This window comes from Poecilia latipinna, unplaced genomic scaffold (assembly GCF_001443285.1).
Source record: "Poecilia latipinna isolate Pla-1442-1.1 unplaced genomic scaffold, P_latipinna-1.0 Scaffold298, whole genome shotgun sequence".
NCBI lineage: Eukaryota > Metazoa > Chordata > Actinopteri > Cyprinodontiformes > Poeciliidae > Poecilia > Poecilia latipinna.
In genome coordinates, this window is record NW_015112914.1 from 637,780 (window position 1) to 661,052 (window position 23,273).

General features: G+C 36.5%; 1 protein-coding gene and 1 long non-coding RNA gene across 2 annotated transcripts in view; one reads left to right on the forward strand and one right to left on the reverse strand.

The window, feature by feature from the left end:
- Positions 1–262: 262 nt before the first annotated feature.
- LOC106948642 (gamma-aminobutyric acid receptor subunit beta-2-like) overlaps positions 263–23,273 on the forward strand; it is a 41,759-nt gene continuing 18,748 nt past the window's right edge. Inside the window, exons 1-4 of the mRNA XM_015034434.1 lie at positions 263–777; positions 931–1,028; positions 1,634–1,701; positions 21,092–21,312. Coding sequence (XP_014889920.1) covers positions 602–777; positions 931–1,028; positions 1,634–1,701; positions 21,092–21,312 — 563 coding nt within the window. The 5' untranslated portion in view covers positions 263–601. The remainder of the gene's footprint in view (positions 778–930; positions 1,029–1,633; positions 1,702–21,091; positions 21,313–23,273) is intronic.
- On the reverse strand, positions 11,844–16,213 carry LOC106948645 (uncharacterized). Its single transcript, XR_001425220.1, has 2 exons — positions 14,107–16,213; positions 11,844–12,347 (listed from the first exon to the last, which is right to left on the reverse strand). It is a non-coding gene; the product is annotated as an uncharacterized LOC106948645 (long non-coding RNA).

Consider the following 23,273-nt stretch of genomic DNA (forward strand, 5'->3'; position numbering starts at 1 on the left):
GAGAATCATTTGTAGCATGAGACCCCGAAGTTTACTACATTTTTTCACAAGAGGCACTGTGGCACTGTGAAGTGTGTGTTGGGGAGTGAGGTTGGAGGCGCATTCAGCACCATGGACAGAGCAACTGGATGGGTTTCTTTAGCAGCAGGTATTTGATAGATAGATAGATAGATAGATAGATAGATAGATAGATAGATAGATAGATAGATAGATAGATAGATAGATAGATAGATTGATTGATTTCATGTTTTTCAGTTGGAGTTGTTTTGTCGTGCTCCAGTAACTCTGCTGGAGGAAGCAGGGTTGCAGGACTTGTTCAGTGTCAGCTGAACGTCAGGTTCAGGAACAGCGAATGGAAAGAGAACACCCCACCCACATTTCCTCACTTTTTTCCTAAACTTTTTTCTTACGGTCCCTCACACCCCTCTCCCCCTTTTTTTTTCTTAAACACTTAAAACCGAACTTAAATATGGGAAGACCCCTTGTCCTTTTGGGTAACACGGAGTCATGATTCTCCTTTAAATTCTTTCTTGTCTGGATCTGCCATTGGCATCAACAGCAGCACCGCTGCTGCTTCTTGATGTTGTGATCTGAAACACGCATGCGCCCGGAATTGGAATTACTGCACTGGCGAGAACAACTTAGACCTCGTCAAGTCTTCACTAAAAGAAACCGAAAACCATATAATTTTAAAATTGCAGCCGTAAGCGCAAGAGGGATGAGGACGACGTGTGTCTTGTTGATCTTCTTCATGGCAGCTGTGCTGCGCGCTCAAAGGTGAGTGAAAGGGGGTCGGAGGATGCTCCACTCATTTTACTAAGTGTGACTGTCTCACAAGCGGGATGCAAAACGATTGGCATGTATTGCACAGCAGTTCTCCGTCTCTAAAGCTCTGCTCTCTGCTTTCTCTTTCTTTTCTTCCTCCTATAGTGCCAGTGTAAATGACCCTTGCAATATGCCTTTGGTCAAAGAAACGGTGGACAGACTGTTAAAAGGTTATGATATACGACTGAGGCCAGATTTCGGAGGTAATTAGGTCCATTACAAACATGTTGTTCCAGTTTGAGCGTTGCCAGGCGGGAGTAGAACAGCGTTATTAGTCCAACTTGGTTTGCAATTCCCGAAAGTACTTGTATCACTAATCTAAGAATTTTAATGATAAAACATTCCTAGACAATCTACATGATACAGTCTGATGATAAGTTGAAACATCCTGCCGTAATGCTGGCTTAAATGAGTAACATATACTCAGACATCAATAACACAAAAATACTAAAAATAAAAAATAAAATAAAATAAAATAAAATAAAGAAAGAAAACGTGTCAGTCATCTCCGTGTTGATTTCTTTTTAATATCTTAATATTTTGGCGATCAGAAATGCATATTTGGAGGGATTGTGATTTAATGTGTGGAAGACACTTTGATTGCAGGTCGGCGCATCTAATCCTAACCCTGGCGTGAGCTGTGAACTAATCATCCGCCTGACAACAGCTAAATTTACAAGTGTTAATCTGTGTTCCCATTACACACCTATTTTAAACTCTTTCTACTGATGAAAGTCAATCATTTGATTCCTTTTGGTGGTAACTCCTGCTGTTTTCTGATGCTTACTGTGTTTTTCATCTGTCCCAGGTCCTCCAGTCGGAGTGGGAATGAATATAGACATAGCCAGCATAGACATGGTATCAGAAGTCAACATGGTAAGAAAACCAACAACATTTATAATTTCAAGAAACTGGTGCCCGTTGTAATCGCCTCCTGAGGGAGACACCCCCCGTCCCTCCCTCCTCCCTCAAAGCGCAATGGGGAAACCCTCCGTTGGGGGAACTTACGTGACACTGACCTGACCACTTCCAGACTACAAGGGCCATTAAAGTTGCAAGAATGATGTCATGACTTTATTTTTGCTGCTCCGTTAGAACTTCTTCATAAAGAGAGATGTTTTACTTTAAGTTTTGCACTTAGATTTGTGAAGCGGAGACATTATCATTCCAAGAATCACCAGCTTTATAAAAATCAATATTTGAAGATTACATTAACCCATCTTTTAATGTGTCTGAAGGAACATTTCTTGATCAAGACGTTTTTTTTTTGTTTACTTATTTCCTGATGTAGAAGGTTTGTCGTAACTGTTTCTCAAGGAGCGGAGACAGTGGATGAACTTTGGTGTTGCGTGTCTGAACATCGGAGATTAAGTTTCATACAAGTGCGCCTCTTAGTGTTGAAATTGTAGAACTGCACTTGATTATTTTTTTTCCAGACAGACAAGGCATCACGATTGAAGGTCACTCTTGACATGATTAAGGTGACAAAGTGAGAAAAAATATTTTTAAGCTAACATCCATTGCTAGATCCATTGTCATCAAATTTTTTACTTTTATTTTGGTTAAATGCTTCTTCCTGTGCTTGACCTACAATGTGTTTCTATTGCATACTTTTAAAACAGATTTTTTGGGGGGGTAGAATCACCAGAAAACTGATAGAAGTACGTTTTTATATTGGTCCTGTAAAATTTTTAGTTGCAGATAAGATGAAGCCTCATATTTTATGTCTGTTCACTTGTATTTACACAGAAGACTGGCTTGGAAACTGATGCAAGCAGACAAATGCACATAAACATACAGAGCAAATTTTCAGTAACCTCCATCCATCCGAAAGAGCATATTATAAACAGAAAAGTCAGGCTTCTGAAAAGTCTTCATTTCCACACGTTAATTACTTTGTAGTGGTTCCTTTAGCATGAATTATTTCATCAATGCATCGTGGCATGGAGGCAGCGTTATTAGTCCAAGTGGCATTGTGAAGCCATGAGCCAGGTTGGTTTGATAGCAGCTTAAAGGTCATCTGCATTGTTGGGTCTGGTGTCTTTCATTTTCCTCTTGACAATACTCCATAGATTCTCTGCGGGTTTAAGTCATGCTTGTTTGCTGGCCAGGCAAGCACAGTAACACCAAGAACAAGCTTTTAATACCTTTGGCAGTGTAAGCAGGTGCTGAGTTCTGCTGGAAAATGAAACGAGAAGCTCCATTGAGAAGCTCCCCAAAATTCACTCATGGATTTTGCTCAGCAAAACTCTCAGGAATGCTGCTATCCCTTTTGCTGATGCATCCTTTCCTACCACACTTTTTCCTTTCACTTAACTTTCTATGAATGTGCTATAACTTAACATTTTTCTAATTTTATGAGAGACTGAATTTTGGGTTTTCATTCTCTTCCATTATCAAGTTTAGCTTCTTCTGATTTATTTTTCAAGTGTGACTAAACCCCTGAACGCCTTAGCCTTTTCCCTGTCCACATAAACTATTAGTTAGGCATGACTGTTGCTCTTGTCAAAGGTTATCTGCAACATTTGGCAAGAGCTAAGACCAAAATGTTTTGTTCAGAAAATAAAACAATACTCAAGGAGAACGAAAACTAAAATTAGGCAAAAGTTATTTTCCTGAAATTAATTCCTTCTTTCTTTTTTAACATTAGCAACTTTGAGAAGATGTTAAAGTACATAGTTACACCTGTGCTCAATAGTTGCTTTCTTCAAAACTAGTTAGTGCTGAAGTTTTCTGTATGCACACACATCCAAACAAAAAAGGTCCAACTCTGCTAACATACAAAGCGAGTGCCGTGCAGCCTCTTTGATCATCCCATTCCTTTGAGAGGGTTTGGCTCGCTCAACACCCTCTAATGTGAAAGGGGAGTCATTACCACCTGACCCATCGCAGCCTCGTAAAAAAGAAAAGGCCACGTGTGTGTGTAATGGTCTCATCCTCTTTGATCTGCTCTCCCCACTAATATAAATGTAGCCACTTTTCAGAATAGCAGCTGGTGTAGAAGCACTTTCCTTTCTTCCATTTCCTGTACCCCATCTGGCTCTCTATCCGGCACTTATTTGGTGCATGGGTAGAACCGCCCTATGTTCTGTCTTTTAGTGAACAGATAGGGAACTGAGTTGAGGGTAATGGAAATATGTCACAGAGGGATGCTTCCAACAGTGTCCTTTTTTGTCATTATGGCAGAGCAGGACATCAATGCTTTGTTCTGTATGAATGATGCAGAAGGTTATTTCTTGTCTATGCACATTGTTGGAGACTTCACATTAGAAGCAGACACAAAATGAGGCTAAATGTTTTCTCCTAAAACAATCTCATATTATTCAGTTATTACCAATGCAACAGGGAAGAAAAAAAACAAAAAGTCTCTTGTTTACTACAGATGAGCTACCATCCAAAAGGTCAGTATGGAAGTTCACCTGATGTTAATTCAGCTTGATTTTTTGTCAAAAAAGAAAAAACAAAAAAAGTTTTACACTCAGAACAAAAACTGAAATGCTACTAGAACACAGAGATAGGATAATATTAGAAAATATTTATTGATGTTCGGTGCCTTACAGAAGTATCCATAAATTTTTCACATTCGTTCATAAATTTAAATATCTATATTTGGATTTAGAGCTGAACTTTGACTCGTCTGTTTCCACCCATGAATTTGTATCATGTTTTCTGTTCAGGGTTCTGCTGCTGGAAGGTAAAGATTCATATCAGTCTCAAAATGTTTAACATTAATTATGAGCTTCTCTGTCCATGATAGAAGTGTATCATTCACAAACAATAATGCTACCAGGTTTTACCATCAATGAATGATTTTTCAGGGTTATGTGCAGTTGTAGCTTTTATACATTTATGTACTGCTGTAAAGGAGAGTTGTCTCAAGTGTTGGTTGGTTTCCTTGAAACTGTTATTTCATAAATGGTTTCCAATAAATCTCTGAACCACTCTGTACCATTGCTAGCGCAGATAAATTTATACTGAGAGACTCTTTGCTAATTAGGTACTCCTAAAGACTTTTTGTCATACTAAACTTTATGCTTCAGGTTTTGATTAAAGGGGGAACCAGGTATCTACCCAGCATCCTTCATGTATATTTATTAAACATTGCATTGCTCCAAATTTATGGTTGTAAAGCTGCAACATGTGAAAAAATTAAAGAGAGGGATACTTATGCGAGTAAGGACTTCTGCAGCCTTTCATACTTATGCATCATGTAGACAACATGAGGCCAAAATGTCATTCAGGCCTGGAGCCAGACATGAAATAAGGAGGCTGTTGCTGGTGTTTCTTGCACATCCAGAAAAGGTCAGTGCTTTCTGAGCATCACAGTACAGATCCCAAGCCTGCTAGGGGTAAAACAGATAGGGTGCGATTGTATAAGACCTGTGGGTCAAACTTTCACCCCTCAGCATGTGACATAAATAGAAAGAGAAACGGATGGAGACAGACATAAGATGGAGCTCTAACATTATCAAGTTGCCACATGGAGAAAGCACTGTGCTGTTAATGTTGGGGGGAAGGTTGTGTACCTACTGGTGGTGAGGGTTCATTGTGCATGAGTCAGAGGTGGACATACACATAGTCCTACACACACACCGCATGCTGATGTCATGTAAGATGTCTGGGCAGAGCACTTTGGCTACTAAAGCCTTCAATTTTTCTCCTGAAAAAAAAGGATGGAGAATAAGAGAGCATGGTGTGCCACTGCTAGATGTCTCTCTCTCTTTTATCTCCAAGCAATTCCCTTCAGTGATCCTCTGCTGCCATTCTACTCTCAATATTTACTTTTAGTTGAGCCCCTGAACACTTGAATTATAAGCCAGCAGCTTTTACAGGGGAGGAATACTCCTGTCTAAGGATGAACTAAAACTCTCATCCTCATCCAAAAGGCAGAAATACTATTATTGATGCACATAAAGGTCGAGAGGAGCTTATTGATTGTTGGAGGAAAGCTATGAAATTCTTCCCCAACTACCCCTCCTCTCCACCACAATGTCAGTATGTTGTGATTTCCTTCTCTCAACATGTCTACTGTAAATGCATAAACAATGTGCTGCAAAAACAGCCCAACTGCTTACATTATACAGATGTATAATTGCAAAGTACATTATGATGTACTTTGCAATATTAAAGGGAAGGAAGTTGGATGAAGCACTTATGTGTTATTGCGTTATACATCATCCAGACCCAACAGCCATTAAATTATATGAATTCTGTATTAGTGTTGTGTCTAAATCTGTTTCACAGTCACTTTTAATATTCTGCTCATTATTTGGACATATCTCCTAATTCATTAGTGGCTGGAATCAGCACAACCCGTCATCTAAAGGCTGTAGGATTTTGGAGGAATTTCCATCAGAGGCTCTTAACCTCTATATCATAAGATGGCTGGAAAAATCTTAATAGAAAGTTCTATTACTGATCCTGGCTATTTAATTGTGTTTATAGATGTTTAGAACAAAAATCATATATCTTTGTTATCCATTTGGACTTTTGACACTAATTATGCTTCAGCTTAAATGGGATGTAACAGAAATAAAAATGGATTTATACTTTTGTCAGTATGTTTTATGTTAAAGGATAAAATGATAACAGATTGCTCCATGTTCTACCATAGAACCAATCTTTGATAGGTACTTTTACATTTTATTAAAACAATAAAAAACTATACCATTAAAATGTTTTGAGTAAAAAAAAAAAGATATTAGAACCATCTGAAGTAGAGAAGCATCTTTTCCACCTAAATATGTTGCCTTTTTAAACGTGCTTTCAAAATAAATCCAGTTACACTAGCATTAGATGTTGCTGAAAACCTATTCACAGTGTTAGAACATTTCAAATGAAGAGCTCTTAACCCTTTTTACCAACAACAGGTGAACAGTAATTAAGGGGGAGAGAAATAGTACATAGGACTATTTTTTTAAATCCTGAAAAGGACAAGAGAACAAGGGATTGCACAATTAAGAGAGTGCCACTCAAACCCCAGAATGAAGAAAGACAAACCATGAATGGATCTGCATAATGAAAAGCCTGACATCAGAGAGTACCATCGACAGTGTAAAACAACCCTACCAGTGTGTGCTCTCGAATGAAATCTGCTTTCACTTTCTTCCTTGTTTTTTCATTGCTTGTAGTTAAGCTGACCTTTAAGTTTCACTTATTATTCTTAAAAAGATCTGCTCCATATTTAGAAAACATTTCCTAACTTTGTTCTTTACAGCCACTTGTCATGTACAAAATATGAACAAAGTAATGTATTACTTTGTTCATTGTTCAGTTGTATACAACTAATGAATTTTAGGGGAGTTAAGCATTTAGGTCTTTATAGAAAGACATTTCTTAAACCAAGACCTGTTAGAAAGATTTCACAGTCTATTGTTTGTGATTGTCTGAGAATATTCTCTATGCTCACTAAAACTAGTTTACACACATTTCAAGCAGTATAGCTTGTTCCCTAGACTTTCATTAAATACGATTTGAAGCCTAATTTTGAGAGTTATGAAAATGCTAACACTTACTTTTCTCAGTGTTATTATTAACAGTTCCAGTCTAATTTAATCTGTATTATTAGTTTACAATCACCTGAAAACAAGTCCACAAGTCCTTATGATAACTAAAATAGTAAAAGTACTACAAACAAGAATACTGAAAAATATACAGTACATGTTCATGTATGTTGTGATGAGCCCTAAATGAAAATATACAATTGCCCAATTTTTCTGTAATTTAACTTTATCTTTTGCATAAAAGGTAGCCAGGGTTTCTTGTTTTGCAACTAATAAGGTTAGGAACCACTTAAATAAAAAAACACTGAAATTACAAACTAGAAAACAGAACATCATGTGTTGAGGAAAGTCTGAAGGGATATGGGGAAGGATACATGGATTGGGTGAGCAAAGTGTTGAATCGACCCACTCTCAAACTTGCATTATTGATGTGTGAAGGTTTCAATACCCTTGCTGCTCTACAGAGTTTAAGTAATCCATTTGGATCACATTCTGGGGCTGCTTTAATGCAATAAAAAGAACATGCATTAATACAGTATCCCGTGCTAAAGAAAGGGTTTACATATTTTATTCACAGAAGGGACAGTGCCCATGGATAACACAAACAGTGCAACATACTCCAACCACAAGGCTGTTGGTTGCATTTTGAATATGATCTGACAGATAAATGCAACATGGGAGACAATAAAAGAGGACGAGTTATTTCTAACCCTCCTCACAGGGACATTATAAACATCACACAGTATATTTACTGAAACAATTAAAAATCTGGACAGTGAGGATATGCCTCATTGTATTCAGTTTTAACTTCTCTAAAATGGAGCCTTAAGGACTAGACTAGAAAGATCCTGTGGGTAAAGCAGTGCTAAGTTGACAAAGCACTGAAAATTCAATCTTGATATCAGTATATTTGTCATTAATAATAATAATACTAATTGTAGCAATTATTATACTAAGATTTCTAGAAAAGCTTCGTAGTGAAGATGTTTTGATGTTTTTAATAGACAAACACTTGTAATAAGTTATTCAAGAACTTGCCAAATGCATTTAATAAATGCAACATCTTAGATAAATGCCATTTATTTCTCCTCAGCCTCCCCAAGAACTTGTTGCTGTGTAAAGCTCCCAACCTACATATAGTGTTTGTAACCGAGAATATAACAAACTCAAACTGTAGATCAGACACTAGTGCTTCCAACACTAACATTTTGGGTAGATATATTAGTAAATTTCTGGATTATTTTATTTTTATTTCTTCTACCATTTCTGTTGCAAATAGAGGATTGTGGCATAAAACTTCAAACTTTTACTGTCTTTAATTCTTAATTAATGCTTTATTTCTGTAGATGGTATGTTCTTTTTAGGTTTTAAAACACAACTACTTAGGATGAAGTTTAATTGATTATTTATCCATATAAACAGAGGCTAAAATAACGGAACACATTGCTTTTCTCAAATAATATATTTATAGCAATTCTACTGACATGGAATTGACACAAATTGTTGACAACAACCCAAGTAATCCACCCAAAATAAAATCCAAATGAATGTTGCATGCTAAACATTTGGTTAAATGGAAAAAGGTTGCAAAAACACAATTCTTGTAAAAATATTGTCTCCAAAATTTGCTGAACAGTAAACAACTCTTTTAAGTTAAACATTTTCACTATCCTTCTTAACAGTGTTCTGTTACTGTAGTTCAAGAACAGACTGTCTTATTTGAAAGGAAGCTTGGGGAATTCAAAGCATACTGCCTCTTTACTGTACACTACAAATGGGAAATGTAGTTCACAGTTGTCTCGTGTCGCATGTCTCATGTTCGCAGTTCGCCCATATTCTTTTTATCTCTGGTTTCAGTCTCATGTCTGTTTTTTTCTCTGCTTGTTTTATGACACCGTACTTGGGCCCTGCTGCAGGGAGGATTAGACAGAGTTGCAAATCAAAGTGGGTTAATCGGCTAGAGTACCATTTCAGGAGTCATCTCTCAGCTTACTGGCCACACTGCTCCATTTAAGTGCTGCAGTTGACATTTACACGTTTCAGGCTTTAGGGAAGCAAAGACTCTTAAGAAAAATACGTATCTTTCAACAGAAAGATTAGCAATGTGATCCCATCTTTGTCCAGTTTACATACTGATATTCCATTAGGTAGGACATTCATGTGCTGATCACCATAAAACTACCATAGGTGGGATAAAGCAATTGTTTTGCAAATCCCAAGTAATTTTTTTATCTTTCTGACCAACTTTTGAGTCAAGCCCCAAATAAAGGCATGAAAGTCCCAAGTTGAGCTGAAAGTCCTAAACTTTTAATTTCAAATCTCAAAAAAGTCATATGACCCTTAGTGTAATTTAATCAGAATAAATCTGATGCTGAGATTTATCAACTGTTTTAGACAACACAGAAACACGGATACACAGAAACACGGATCATGACACTTCTATCCCATGGTTTGCACTGCAGAGCTCTGTTCTTTTCATTGAATGTCGTTTGGTAAAAACCATTAACTCTCATCTCATCATGAGAGTTTTAGTGCATGATTAAATGAGAAGTTCATTACATTTTGACATTGATTCTGTTCACTTTCTAAAAAACAGTTTGAAATAAATAGCCTCAGGATTGGCCTTGGTGGTGGAGTGCATTCTGAGTGCCTTTTTAACTCTGACGTGCTAAACGTGAACCAACAGATATTTGCTTTTAAAAGTTCTGCCTGGACATATTTTGTGTCATTTGATGACATGGCTTCAGGCCAGGTGGGTGTTTATGTTAAAAGCAGCAAATTGTGTCTCATTTATAGTTTATTGTAAATAGTCTGCTCCCAGTTGTTCAGCATGTCATAATGCTTTAGCTCTTGTCAGATCATACTTGTTCTATTATTTATATATTATATATTTGGTCACATCCATGACTAACTCAAACGTAACAAATGTTTTTTTGTCAGTACACCAATGTTACACCGCAGACCCAGAGGAACGTCATCTAAAAACAACTAATCACTATGAAACTGTAAGAGGGAAAACCGAACAATGGAACAAGCATTACTTCTATATAGGAGCATAACCCCATGACCTGATGTGAGAAATACAACATATGATATAAAACCTAATACCTAGATTCCATCTACATGCTCTAAAAAGCACACAGTATACTTAGTTTCACCAGTTTAAATAAAGAATCTAAAATGATGTTGTAATCTGTAAGAGGTGTATTGTGTTTTTGAAAGGGGCTTCTGGATGTATGTGTTACTAACAAAGTGAGTTTGTAACGACTGGTAGGATCAACAATTACATTTTTCAGAAACAGTTTTAAGTGTCTGCAGTTTGGAACTCACTTCCTGTTGATTTAAAGCCTGTAACCAGTTTTAGTACGTTCAAGAAACAAGTGTTTTCATTAATATGCGTCTTGATTTCACTGACATAACAGAAATCCATTTGGTTGATTATATCCAGTAGTCTGGTTGTAATCTTTTCTCTTGGCTGTGGTCTAAAGGGGCTCACCCATCAGGTTACTGTTAAACAAGTTTAATGGAGGGTTTGACACAGGATGATTTATTGCATAATTAACACCCCCTGAAGTGACTGCACAAAGTTCAAAATCATATGTGTAAACATTAAACCTTCTGAACTTTGCTATGATGAAACATTAGGATGTAAAATTGATTTTTCTAAATTTCCTTGATCTAAAAGTGATGATTTATAACTGAGCATGATTCTTTAAGTACACTGTATCTGTCACTTGTATTTGAATGTAGAGCTGTGACTCAGAGAAGATTATGACTGTGACATTAATGTGTCATTGACTGTTACATGAGTTCATAAGACATTTCTGCTTTTTGTGTCTTTTCCATTGCTGAGCACCAGAGCTTTCTAATGAGCTTAATGTCTTTCTGTGAACCTTCCTTCACTTTAAAAAGGACGGTGCCATTAATGTGTTGTGTAAACACCGGTTACACATGGTATCAATTTCACTCTTCAGACTTAAATGTTTATTAAAATGCTATTGAGAACCTGATCATTTCTTTATCTGTACAACCCACTGAACAAGTTACTGATACCAGCATTCTTCATGCAATAACCTGGTAAACAAAAACTTATTTTCAAGTTCAGTTTATTCACTAATTGTTAAATTTAATCAACATTGCCCAGTCTATGTGATTCTCAAAGAAGAAAAAAATGCAAATGATTTACTGGGATGTGAATTTTAAGACTGAATTTTTGTTAAGATTCAAAACTTGTTTTAAACTGCAAATATTTGTTAATCATAAAGCTAACCAGCTTATTATTTTCCCAAAAGTTATATAAGTCCAACATTTTTAAAAGAGTATTTAGTGCACAACATCATGCATTATCTGTACTATGAAAAGAATATGAGTTAAATTGAACAATATAATTCAGGAGCTATTGATTTAAGGTGGTGAGCTATAAGCATTGATTAATCCAACTTTATAATGTGTTCTATTATGTTTTGTTGTAAACATATGTGCAGACATAAACTAAGAAGTCAATTTTTTTTAATTAATTAATTTATTTTTTCTTTATTGCTTTTAATATGCAGTTTTAAATAGACAGTTGAAGAAACCTGCCGCAGTGTGCCTAAACCTAACCACAGCAGCTTCCACTGTGTTTGATATATATGAAATGTTTAATGATGGCAACAAAAGGAAAAGAGTGAAACAAGTAGAAATGACCATTTGTGTTGACTGTTTCAGATGTATTGGTGTGTGTGTGTGTGTGTGTGTGTGTGTGTGTGTGTGTGTGTGTGTTTTTATTTGAACAGAGCCTTTCACATGATTCCAGCAGCGCTGTTGTTGCAGTCTTATAATTGGACAGTTTGTGGGTTCTGTAATTTGGCGTTTGTCTGGCAACAACACAGATTTTCACAGTTTGTAGAAACCCTTCACTGTTAGTGGACTGCAGTTCTAGTTTCAGCTTTAACTGTGATGATCAGAATTCACACAGTTGATGTCTGAGCTGGAGAGATGGCAGGTGTGGATTGGTCTTCACAGCAGCTGAAAATTACACTGAGAATGATAAAGTGTTAGTATTGAGAGGCAGAGGGCATAGTTTGCTTTAGGTGCCTTTTTCCACCACGCCCTTAGTGTTCTATAGAACAATCTAACACTGTAATTTTTTTTTACATTTTTATAGAGCAAAATCAGACAAACAAAAACTCTCATTGTTCACTGTCTCTTATAATAGCACAAATAGGGAAAGATGGCAAATAGTTCTGTGGTTAAATTGAGCAGGAAAACCAATGTTTTCCTGCTTTAGCACATCTATATCCAATAAATCCATCTTTAGACTCCAGCAAACCTGGAGAAAGGCTGAAGAGAACAACCATTTAAACCAGATTAATTGCAACAAAGAAACTTTGTAGATACTCAAGACATCATGGCTGAAGATAATCAATTACCAACCTCTGATCTGGAGTTCAAACTAAGAATAAGTTTAGCAGTTTTACTAGTGCATCTCTATTTAGTCCAGTGGAAGAATTTAACATGTTATCTTGCATCCTTCCTGGTTTTTTGAGTGTTATTAGTTTTGTTTGACTTTCATAAACATCTTAACAATTGGGTTAATAATATTGCATTTCTTCAAAGTGAGTGCTTGTCGGGGTTAGAGGGCATGGTTGTTTGCTCTGTGTGTTCATGTGTTGCAGTATGCTGGATGGTCTGCCCAGCCTCCCATCATCATCAGTGATTGTTAATTACTGATGATGTTGAAAAAGTGAAATACAAAAACAAAGTGTTTTAAGTGTTAATAATGAATCTGCTGGTCTTTCTTGTTCCTCAATTATCTATGATTTTGTGATTTTGCAGATAGGGAAACAATGAATCAATCTAAAAAGGCTTTTTTTTTATTTTGCTACATTTGTATGTCACCTCCAAACACACCGGCTCTCCTGCCAACAGACAACAGGCTTGATGCCCCCAAAGACCCCCTGTGTCTGGTATTGGTCACTCCTACTGGGGGGAGTGACCAATACCAAGGGTGTTCTTACTCAAGGGAATAGTGCATACAAGCCATCAAACCTGTAGTCCAGAACTCTGGACTTTGACAAAAAACAAAGAAGTTCACTCAGATCCATTCATGAATTGGTTCTTGATAAAAAGTTTTTTGATCTGTCTGAAGATGTTTTCACATTTTAGATGAACGAAGACTGTTTGCATTTTCACCTTATATGTGCTTTTTGGAATTAGACAGTAAAACTTTTCCCCTGATCTCTCCAGACTTCTATAATGCTTTATTTGTGGCATCATTTCAATGGGATGTTTTCTGACACCAAACCGTCTCAACTACGTGCTCTTTAAGCAGTGTCAGAAAGAAAATAATTTATTTTATTTGACACCTCTTTATATAGTGTCATATTACACCATTAGCTTGCAGTGCTGAAGTGATAGGCCAAAATGAAGTAGCACATTAAGAAAAATCATACATGGTTTTATTTAAATAAAAGGGGAAATCTGAACAATGTAGGTTGCCTTTACATCTAGAACCAGATAAGAAAAACGGAACAATTAATTGCCTTCAAAAGTCACTTTGTTAAGAATTGTAATTTTCTGTGTTTAATCTCACTCATTTTTCAGCTGCTCTGTGAAAGCCTCAGTGATTTCTTAGAGAACACATTCTGCATGCTGACACTTATAAAGACCAAGTAACAAGCATGGCAGGTCAAAGTTGAAGGTTTGTAGAAGTTTAATGCTGAGTTTGGTTATAAAACTATGTCACAATCTTTAAATACCCTTTATCTGAAAGTGGAAACTAAAACTGTACACCTACCAATATGCTGTTGTCCACCTAAACAAACTGGCTTTGCAAAGAGAAGATTTGCAGCCAAGAGACCCACAAGAACTGTGGAAGAGCTGCAAAGAAGAAAAAGGACATGGAATCAACAAATCACTGCAACAGCTGTTGTTGAAAGTAATGTTTCATATATTCAAGTTAAAACTAATTCTGCATCACAGTGAACATACTATCAAACTGTGGGTTCTGGTTTCCCATAAAATCACAAAATTGTATGAAGTTTGTGGTTTGAATGTGACAAAATCTGAAAAGGTTCAAGTGCAGTTTCCCAAAAGCCAATGAAGTCATTAATCTACTCCTCTCATCCACCTCTACACTAAAACACACATACAATTTATTCCATCAGAAGCAGGAATAGGGACATACTCCTCCTAAAACGTATTCAATTTTTAACCCTCATTTCTGCAGCTAACCTTCGGTTTCATGGGAATGACAGCTGAAATTGAAAATTCCTACAAGCTCTGCCCCGTATTCCAGTGCTATTCAAATGCACCCTAATAATCTGCCTTCTGCTCTGCTGTGTAGCCCCCCACCACCACCAGTCCATGACCTCCCGATCTGAATTGCCACTCCACTCAACTCATCTCCAGAGACGGAAAAAGCCTGCAGATGCTCCAATCAACTCTAATAAATTCTATGTAGTCAGTTTAGCTGCACGACTGCCAACTGGCAAAGCTGTGAACTTCTACTTTGGGAGAACTAAAGGATAGGGACGGGAGAGAGGGTCGTTTTCTAAATTTGATTCACCTTCAGTGAGTTGAAAGCCATGTTCAGGCCCAAGTAAATGATAAAAGAGTATGGAGGGAAAATGGGATGTGTACTGAAAGATGGAAGGGACACTGAAAAAGCATGACAGCATTCATGTAATGGAAAAAGAGGTTAGACAGAGTACAAGTAAACAAACAAGAGTCCATGCTTTCTTTGTGCTGAAATACATTATCTTGTTTTGAACAAGCCGTAAAATAAGGAAATGGATTTCAGAGGAAAAATATAAATAACATATGTAGTCTAAAAGCTTTGGTCAAAGTAATATCCTCTTAGGACCTTAATTTTTAGGCACACATAGGAAGCCAACACTTTTTCTACTGCTGACCAAAATTTAAATTAATTGTGTCGTAGCTCAGATCTTGCCTGCGGTGGAATAAACTAACATGCAAACTAAAACTTTCTGTGTTTAGTTTGCAGGCTTTTCCTCTGTCTACACTTTTATCCAGGTTTCAATACACAGTCCAAAAATCAAAGATGCTTTGGTAATTGGAGACTGGTGAAGCTCTGATGTGGTCGTTTTTGTGAACGTTACATGTCTAAAGTCTCTCTTGTCAGCCTTGATGGATTGTGGGATCAGCGCAGAGTTCAATCCGATTCCTGCCCACTGACCACTGATAATAGGAAGCAGCCCCCCAAAACCATGAACAGAAAGTCATGAAATTCAATGACCACTTACATCAAAACACCCTGTCATTACTGTAAAAACTAAGCTGTCCCAATAAACCATGATGAACTGGCATCTACTATTATTAGTGAACAGCTTGAATTTTTTGAACCTCTCTGACTTAAAAAATGTTTTATTGCAGTGATTATTATTTATCTTTGATGATTGTGTTAGATTTTCAGCTTTTCACTGAGCGTTCTTGGTGGAAAGAAAAGAAAACTTTTATTTTCAGAAGAATTTGAATATGGCATGTGTACAAAATGTTAAGATTACAGGTACATCTTGAAAATTGGAACATTACATAAAAGTGGAATATTTCTTGCTAGTGATCTCGAAGTGAAATTCATTATCTAGAAACACCAACAGGTAATGATATATTCCAATCCTTTCATTCCTGTAAATGTTAATGGACTGCTGTGCAATAGCGTGTTGGTCAACTGTGTCGTTTGTATCCATAATCCAAACTCATTAAACTCGCAAAAAAAATAAAAGCTTGAAATATTTCACTCTTTGTGTTATGTGTCTTTATGAAATGAGTATTTCACTTCCTGAGATGATGGGCAAGAAATATTGCCTTTTAATCAGATTTTGTTTAAACGTATTAAGTCTTAACGTAGCCTAAATATATTTTGATTAAAATTTTATTTGAATTTTCTTCTTATGCTTTCACAATTTTAAGAACTGTTTCAGTGTAGAGAGATTTATATTATGTTCCACCATTTTGGATTTCAAAACTAATCATTTGATTTTTGTATTTGTTTGCCATTGATGTTGTAGGTTTTTAGAAAAATGAATAAATGTCCAAGTGTCACTATCTGATTGTTTCCTCACCTTCATGTCTTCTGTCATTTTTCTGTTTAATATATTATTTATTATTGTGTTTTTAATCTCAGCTCTGCATTTTTACACCTATATTCAAAGAACAGAAACAAAATCTAGTGGAGAAAAACAACTGGAAAAGAAAAAAACAATGTATAGCTAGAGCACAGAACAGAATAGGACAGCGAAAGAAGACGGTGTGCACAGGAATGTCACTGCTGGTTCTGCATTCAGAACCAGAGAATAAAAGCAATTTGCATCACTGCTCCACTGAGCTTTGAAATGTCTTTCATATACCCCCAGCTAAGCCTCTGCACCTTCCATCCCTTTAAGCAAACTTGCCATACTTTCCCACATCTTTCACAGAAAACAAGATTTAAGGTGAAATGTAAGGATGTATAACCATGATGTCCACTTTTAGTCACTTTTTAAAAAAAAAATATTTACAATCACAGATTTTTAGGGAACAATAGGTTCATGGACTTTATATGAAAATAAAGATACACAATTTTCAAATGATTCAGAAAAAAAAGGTCAATCAAAGAAAACTTTCCAGTTTTGAAAAATTTAATTTGACCTGGTTGCTATTATATTTTTCAGTTGTATGGAATTGATTAGAACATGTTAAAAGCTGTAGATATAGTACATAATATCTATCTGATAAATCCAATATTAGCTCATATTTTGGATTAGGGATTTGCACATCCTGTTCTGGGAAACTTATGAAAATTACCACATGTCACTGGAAATTATTTGTTTTCAGTGCTGGTCATTATGACCTCAAGCCTTCCTTCAAAATTGAAAGCATTCTGATTCCTAATCTAATACATTATCATAAACTGCTCTTAGATCTTAGTGCTGCACTGAAAATGAGTCAAAGTTTTATACTAGCAGTGGATCTAAGTTCTGGTCCACCTGCATCGGTATCTGAAGTGGATTTATCTCCATTGTTACACATCTTTTGGTAAAAGAATTTTAAATGACTTGCATTGCCATCTCTACTTCATTGTCCTTTCATTGCTGACCTGTAGCAGTTGGTGGTCTTCTTTTTGTTGATACTTTACAGTAATTATCGCAGTGTAACATGATTGTAAAACGTTTTTGGATATAATTTCCTGTGGGTGGCAGGTGTATTGAATACAAAAAAAGATAAAAATCCTTGTTGATTTCAGAGGTCAGGGTAATGGGCTCAGACTGGTTTAAAATAAGGCAAAAGTAGCTCAAACAGCCACTCATTGCAACCAAGGTTTGCAGAATGTCAAATATCAAATGTTAACCTTCAAAGCACGAAACTTACAACCTTCCCATTGCATGACACCCACTGTTCCCACTGCGCTCCTGCTACAGAGCACAATCAGAAAAATAAACTCAGTAAACTTCATTAAACTGAGTAAGGCTATATTCTAATATGTTCTGTTCTAATAATCCCCGTAGCTTCATGACTTTTATGTAAATTGACAGTGTTTTTCCTCTTCTTTCTTTTGGACCTGCATGTTTTTAATAAAGTGAGGTAAGTAAAATAAAACCTAAAAACACCTTGTGGCATACTTCCAAGTGGTTTGCATTAAAACATGGATCTGATCTTAAAATCAGACTGTCAGAGAGTTACATATTTAGTTCTTCCTACACCTTCACTTACTATGGTTTCTGAGCGCATTGGCATAAGATGGTCCACACAATAAAATAAAATTGGTTACATTTAACAAGTTTAATTATGAACAGTTTGGTAAGAAGTTATCTTAATTAGGGAACCTATTACCTCTGCAGGCAATGGGAACTGGGTATTATTAAATTTTGATAATGAATTCTGTAACAGTCTTGATGGCACATTGTCTTCCTTTGTAGCTGGGGAGCTGCTTTCATAAATTCAACATCTTTATTTCATAACCGCTGCCTCTATTTCCATTCCTCTCCTACGATCTCATTTCACATCTCCATAGTTTATGTACTGATGCTCATTATGACAGTTTTTAGGACAACCCCTAGCTCCAACACACACTCCACCATTGCAGTTTTGTTGGAGATGTGGAGCCTCATTTTTTTTCCAGTTTCCCACAGAGAGAAAACACTAAAGACACAGGAGCTGGATGTTCAAAGTAAAACCTCAATGCTGGCACAGTAGCCACAGTGCAGATATAGTGCGTTTCATTTAGTTGACTGTGTATGTCTCATTTCTTGATTCTGTACTGATAGCCTGACATAAAAGCTTCATTATGCATATGTAAGACAGGCATTTCTACAGTTTTGCATGTCAAAGTAAGTGCTAAAGACTGGCGATATGTTTTAATGTCTGTAAAGTAGGTAGTTTTAGAGGATGGCATGGCAACAAGCATATCTTCGCTGCACACGCTGTGGTGCTCAGCATGCTGGAAAGTAGTGTGAGCTGTTACATAATCACCAACCTGGGACCAAAGAGCAGAGCAGGCAGCACATACAGTCAGAGACGGGCTTGTGCAACCCAAATTGCAAACATCAATTTGCAATTGATGCAAACTTTCTTCAAAGTTAAAAACAAATTACAATAAAGATGTTATTCAGTTATCTTCAACCTTCCTACATTTTGATGCATTTTGCCTTCGGGTTGGAGCAAATTATTTCTGTATATAGCGCCCCTCTTTTTCTCTTTAATCCGTTTCTTTCTCAAACTTATTTCACAGATGCCCTCCAATGTAAATAATTGAAAAGTACCATGCTGAGTTTTAACTCTGATCTGCTCAAATCAGGATTTTCTTCCTAGACCAATTATGGTGTCGCATGCTACTGCTCCCACTAATGTCTTTAAATAAAACTCTGTTCTCAAACATGGCTGTCAGCCAGTAGCAAAATATGCTACAAATAACAATAACATGACAGAACCTATTTAAGTCAAGCATGAGGAAGGCTGCTCCCATTTCCCTGACTCGTCCTAATCAACATCCCAGCTTACAGATCCCAAGGTGCTGGTGGATGTCAGATCCATAGCCAATGGGTGTATTCAAAAATGCATGTTCAGCCCCTTTGTGGGGAAGTGGATGAGCCTGTCATGACGAAAAGTTCCCTGAAACAGCTATTTTATTTAACCTAGTTTTTATGGATGATCTGTAGGCTTCTTGCTTTATTCTGTTTCAGGAGAATCTCACTCCTGGGTTTGTTTCTGACATGTCCCAGATTTACTATCAAGGAATTCTTTTGTAATCTGTTAAACTGCTTCTATTTCTTTATAGATAATTAACTTACAATACATGGTTCAGTAGGACTGTATGCTTGTGTGAGAGAAAGTTTATATTCACAAGAATTGAGAATATGTGTGCTTAAATATAAGATGTTTTATAAAACTGCTGGATATTAACAGAGCAAACAGATACTTGACTGCAAGGATGTTAATACTTTCTATCCAAATGCCCATTACTTTAATCTTATGTGGTTTATAACCTTAATTTGAGGTACAACAACAAAAAAGATGTCTATGTCGCAGTGGCACTTTGTGCTTCTCTAATTCTGAGTTTCAATGACAATAGCTTAATCAATAAATGGAAATGCATATATTAAGAATCTGACAAAAGTCTGACTATAGAAGCTTTAAACAAACAAAATCGCTCAGTTTTAATCTCAACTTTTTATTTTCCAAGTTCATATTCTGTCCACAATTCATTAAAATCTTTATCATTCATTATATAACTATTGTTCTTGGTTCTTAATTTCAGTATTTGGTGATAAAGTTCACCAGAATTTATTAATTTACCGTAAAAGTAAGTAAAATGTAAATAGAGTATTTTACAGCTGAGTCAGTGCACCTCAGAGCCAGTGAAGGGATTTTATTCAGAGATCACTTTCTAACAATGCCCATCATGCATAAACTACCGTTTAAATACGTATTTTGGTGTTTCGAAGTAGGTACAAAAATAACTGGTTGTGTTTGCAAGCAGTCACATAAAACTTATAATACTTTAGTGTTACATGTCTTGAGAGAATTCTGATATCTAAAACATCCCTTTGAAATTCATTCATTTGCTTGAGGCTCACATTATTCACTGTAGCTCCTACAGTGAACACCTTTTGATGTTGCTGCAAAGAAAATCTGCCTGTAATTTGCAACTGGGAGCAGAAGAGGTATCTAAAACTCTAACCAAATAGTTTGATCTTGTAAGCATGAGAAACTGCTGCTCTTCCTGTTAGGGAAATACCAATCAGGATGTTCACATATAGCTAGAAAAATGAGAATATGCACAACTGGTTGAATCAACAGAACCGATGTCCTTCTGAACAGCTGAAGCTTTGATTTTATTGTAATTTTTTCTGATGCCAGGAAACATGGATCACCTTCAGTAATTTATGACCCAGAGTTTTTTAAGCAATACAGCAAATATGGATTTTTATCTCATTGTAAGAAACAGAGTTGCTGCAATCCAGACCACTGGTGCTTCTCACTTACTTCAATCATCTACTGAAGTTTCTGTTGTGTACTGGGCCCTTCTTTGCCCAGCACAGCTCCTACTCCTCCATTTGCTTGAGTCTGAATTTCATTCAATATTAAAATCCAGTCTTATCTAAACTTAGTTCTTGCCAGGAAAATAAAGTACAACAGCACATTTTTTGTAAAATGCTTGCTTTGTGAAATAACCATTTCCTCTCTTGCTCATCTCTTTTGTATGTCTTTGCCAATTTGACAGCTTATCTCTCTTGTTTTTTCTGTTTCTCTGTCCTCCTTTGCCCTTCTGTGTGGACTCACAGGACTACACATTGACAATGTACTTCCAGCAGGCCTGGAGAGACAAGCGGCTGTCCTACTCAGAGATCCCCCTCAATCTGACCTTAGATAACCGGGTGGCTGACCAGCTCTGGGTCCCCGATACCTACTTCCTCAATGACAAGAAGTCGTTTGTTCATGGTGTCACAGTGAAAAATCGAATGATCCGACTGCATCCGGATGGCACCGTATTGTACGGCCTAAGGTCAGATTTTAATCTCTTGAAATAGTATTTACAACTACATTAGAAGACATCTGGGTTGGATTTCATGTTTGTCTTTAAAGCACAAATAAAGTAAATAATAATGGGTGCTTTCAGGAAGTTAGAACATAAAATTTAAACCAAATTAATTTCTCACCTTCACTATAGCAGTAAATCTACACTCAGAGGCAAATTATGGAAATACAATGTATCTTGTCTTTTTTCAGAGCAAAGATATTCATAATAAATTACTTTTATGTTAGGTTATGGGTTTAGAAAAGACTTAAAGGACCTTAAATTTCAAATTGAAAACCTTCTCTCTTTAATGTACACCAGGGATTAGCATCACTGACCAGTTTGCAGGATAATCATCTGCTCAGTTCTATCACTTTGAAATTCAGCAAATATAGATGCTTTTATTATAGTCACTGTTACAATGCAGCTTAATTATGCATATTTTAAAATGTCTTGATTCTGTTTTCTTGCAATTATTGTTTTTTTTGTTTTGTTTTATTTAACAAGATGTTTTACAATGGAGACTACTTATTAAAGTTACAGTCTAAAACCTAAAAGTTTAACTCTTTTGAGGAGAAACCAAAGAAAATGTGGGTCCGACTGAAGTTTTCTCCCCCTGTATGTAGCATGTCTCTCACCATGTTGCCCCATATTAAAGACATCCTACATTGAGAGGATGTTAAAGACAGACATTTTAGGAAAAACAATTTCACTGATTAGGGTTTGGATCAACACTCGGGTTTCCTCTTTGGCCTGTGCTTGGCTGGGCTCCATGGGTCCATGAGGTGCTTGCCAGCGGGCCCCATGTCCTGGTCAGGCTCCAGAGGGGGCCCTGGTGAGGAACACCAGCTGAATTTCCATTAACTATAGAATTGCACAATTTATTATGCAATTATGGGAAAATAATGAAAATAAATTTGCTTCATGGTAACACATCAGTTTTGAAATAACTCAATGTTAGAAATAAAAGTTCTTCCACTTGGATGAAGTGGTTTTTCAGTCAAATCAAAATAGACGTATTTCATAGAACTGTAATGGAAACAGTTCCTTCGCGTCAAATGAGTCATGTGATCAACATCACTGGAGCAAACCATTAAGATGACAACCGAAAGTAGTCTTCTTCATAGTTGGTAGTGTTTTGATGGGGGTCCAGGGGATCTTGGACAATGTGCAGCGGGCTCCTTGAACCAAAGCTCTCACAGCAAGACAGTTCGTTAAAAACATGCATCATTCAAATGAGTTGAATCCATAGCTCTTCTGTAAAACTGCTCACTACAATTTCTCTAAAATGTCGAATACGTAGTACATAGAATTCAAGTAAAGGAGCTTGTACCTACAATGGCTGAAAAAGACACCAACGTCTCCTCTGATTGGCTGATAGTTGATGGGTGATTCCACAATGGCTGAATGATGAATAGTTTATTCAAAGATTGTGTATATGGTAAATTAACTTAATTTTAAAAGGAGCCATTCTATCATAGCCTCTGTGGTTGAACATTTAAAGGATATTAAGGAGTTGTAGCATTTTTTTTTTTTTAATTGTCACTTGCTCTATCTGGTCTTCATCTCATCTTAGTTCTGTTCTCACGCTCCATTTTGTTGTTTTCAGCATACTGTAACTGGCTTGTAGATTTAATTTTTTTCTGAAGTCCCTTTACACTACAACGGCTGACAGAATAAAACTATCTGTTCCAGTAAACAGCTTTGATTTAAACTGTTCAGTGACTTTGCATGTATCCCACAGTGGAAAGCAACAATCCTTTTCTTCATTATTGGTTGAAGTTAAAGTTTTCAAACCATTTCTGTTTTCAGAGGTTTGACTTTCAACTTTTTTTCAGTTCGTCAAGCTGGAAGCACCATCACTTAATAACATGTTGTATTGTGGTGTATTTCCTCTAAATGTGAGGAAATGCTTAACCACAGCGCTAAGGAATCCCTTCCCTCTTTTC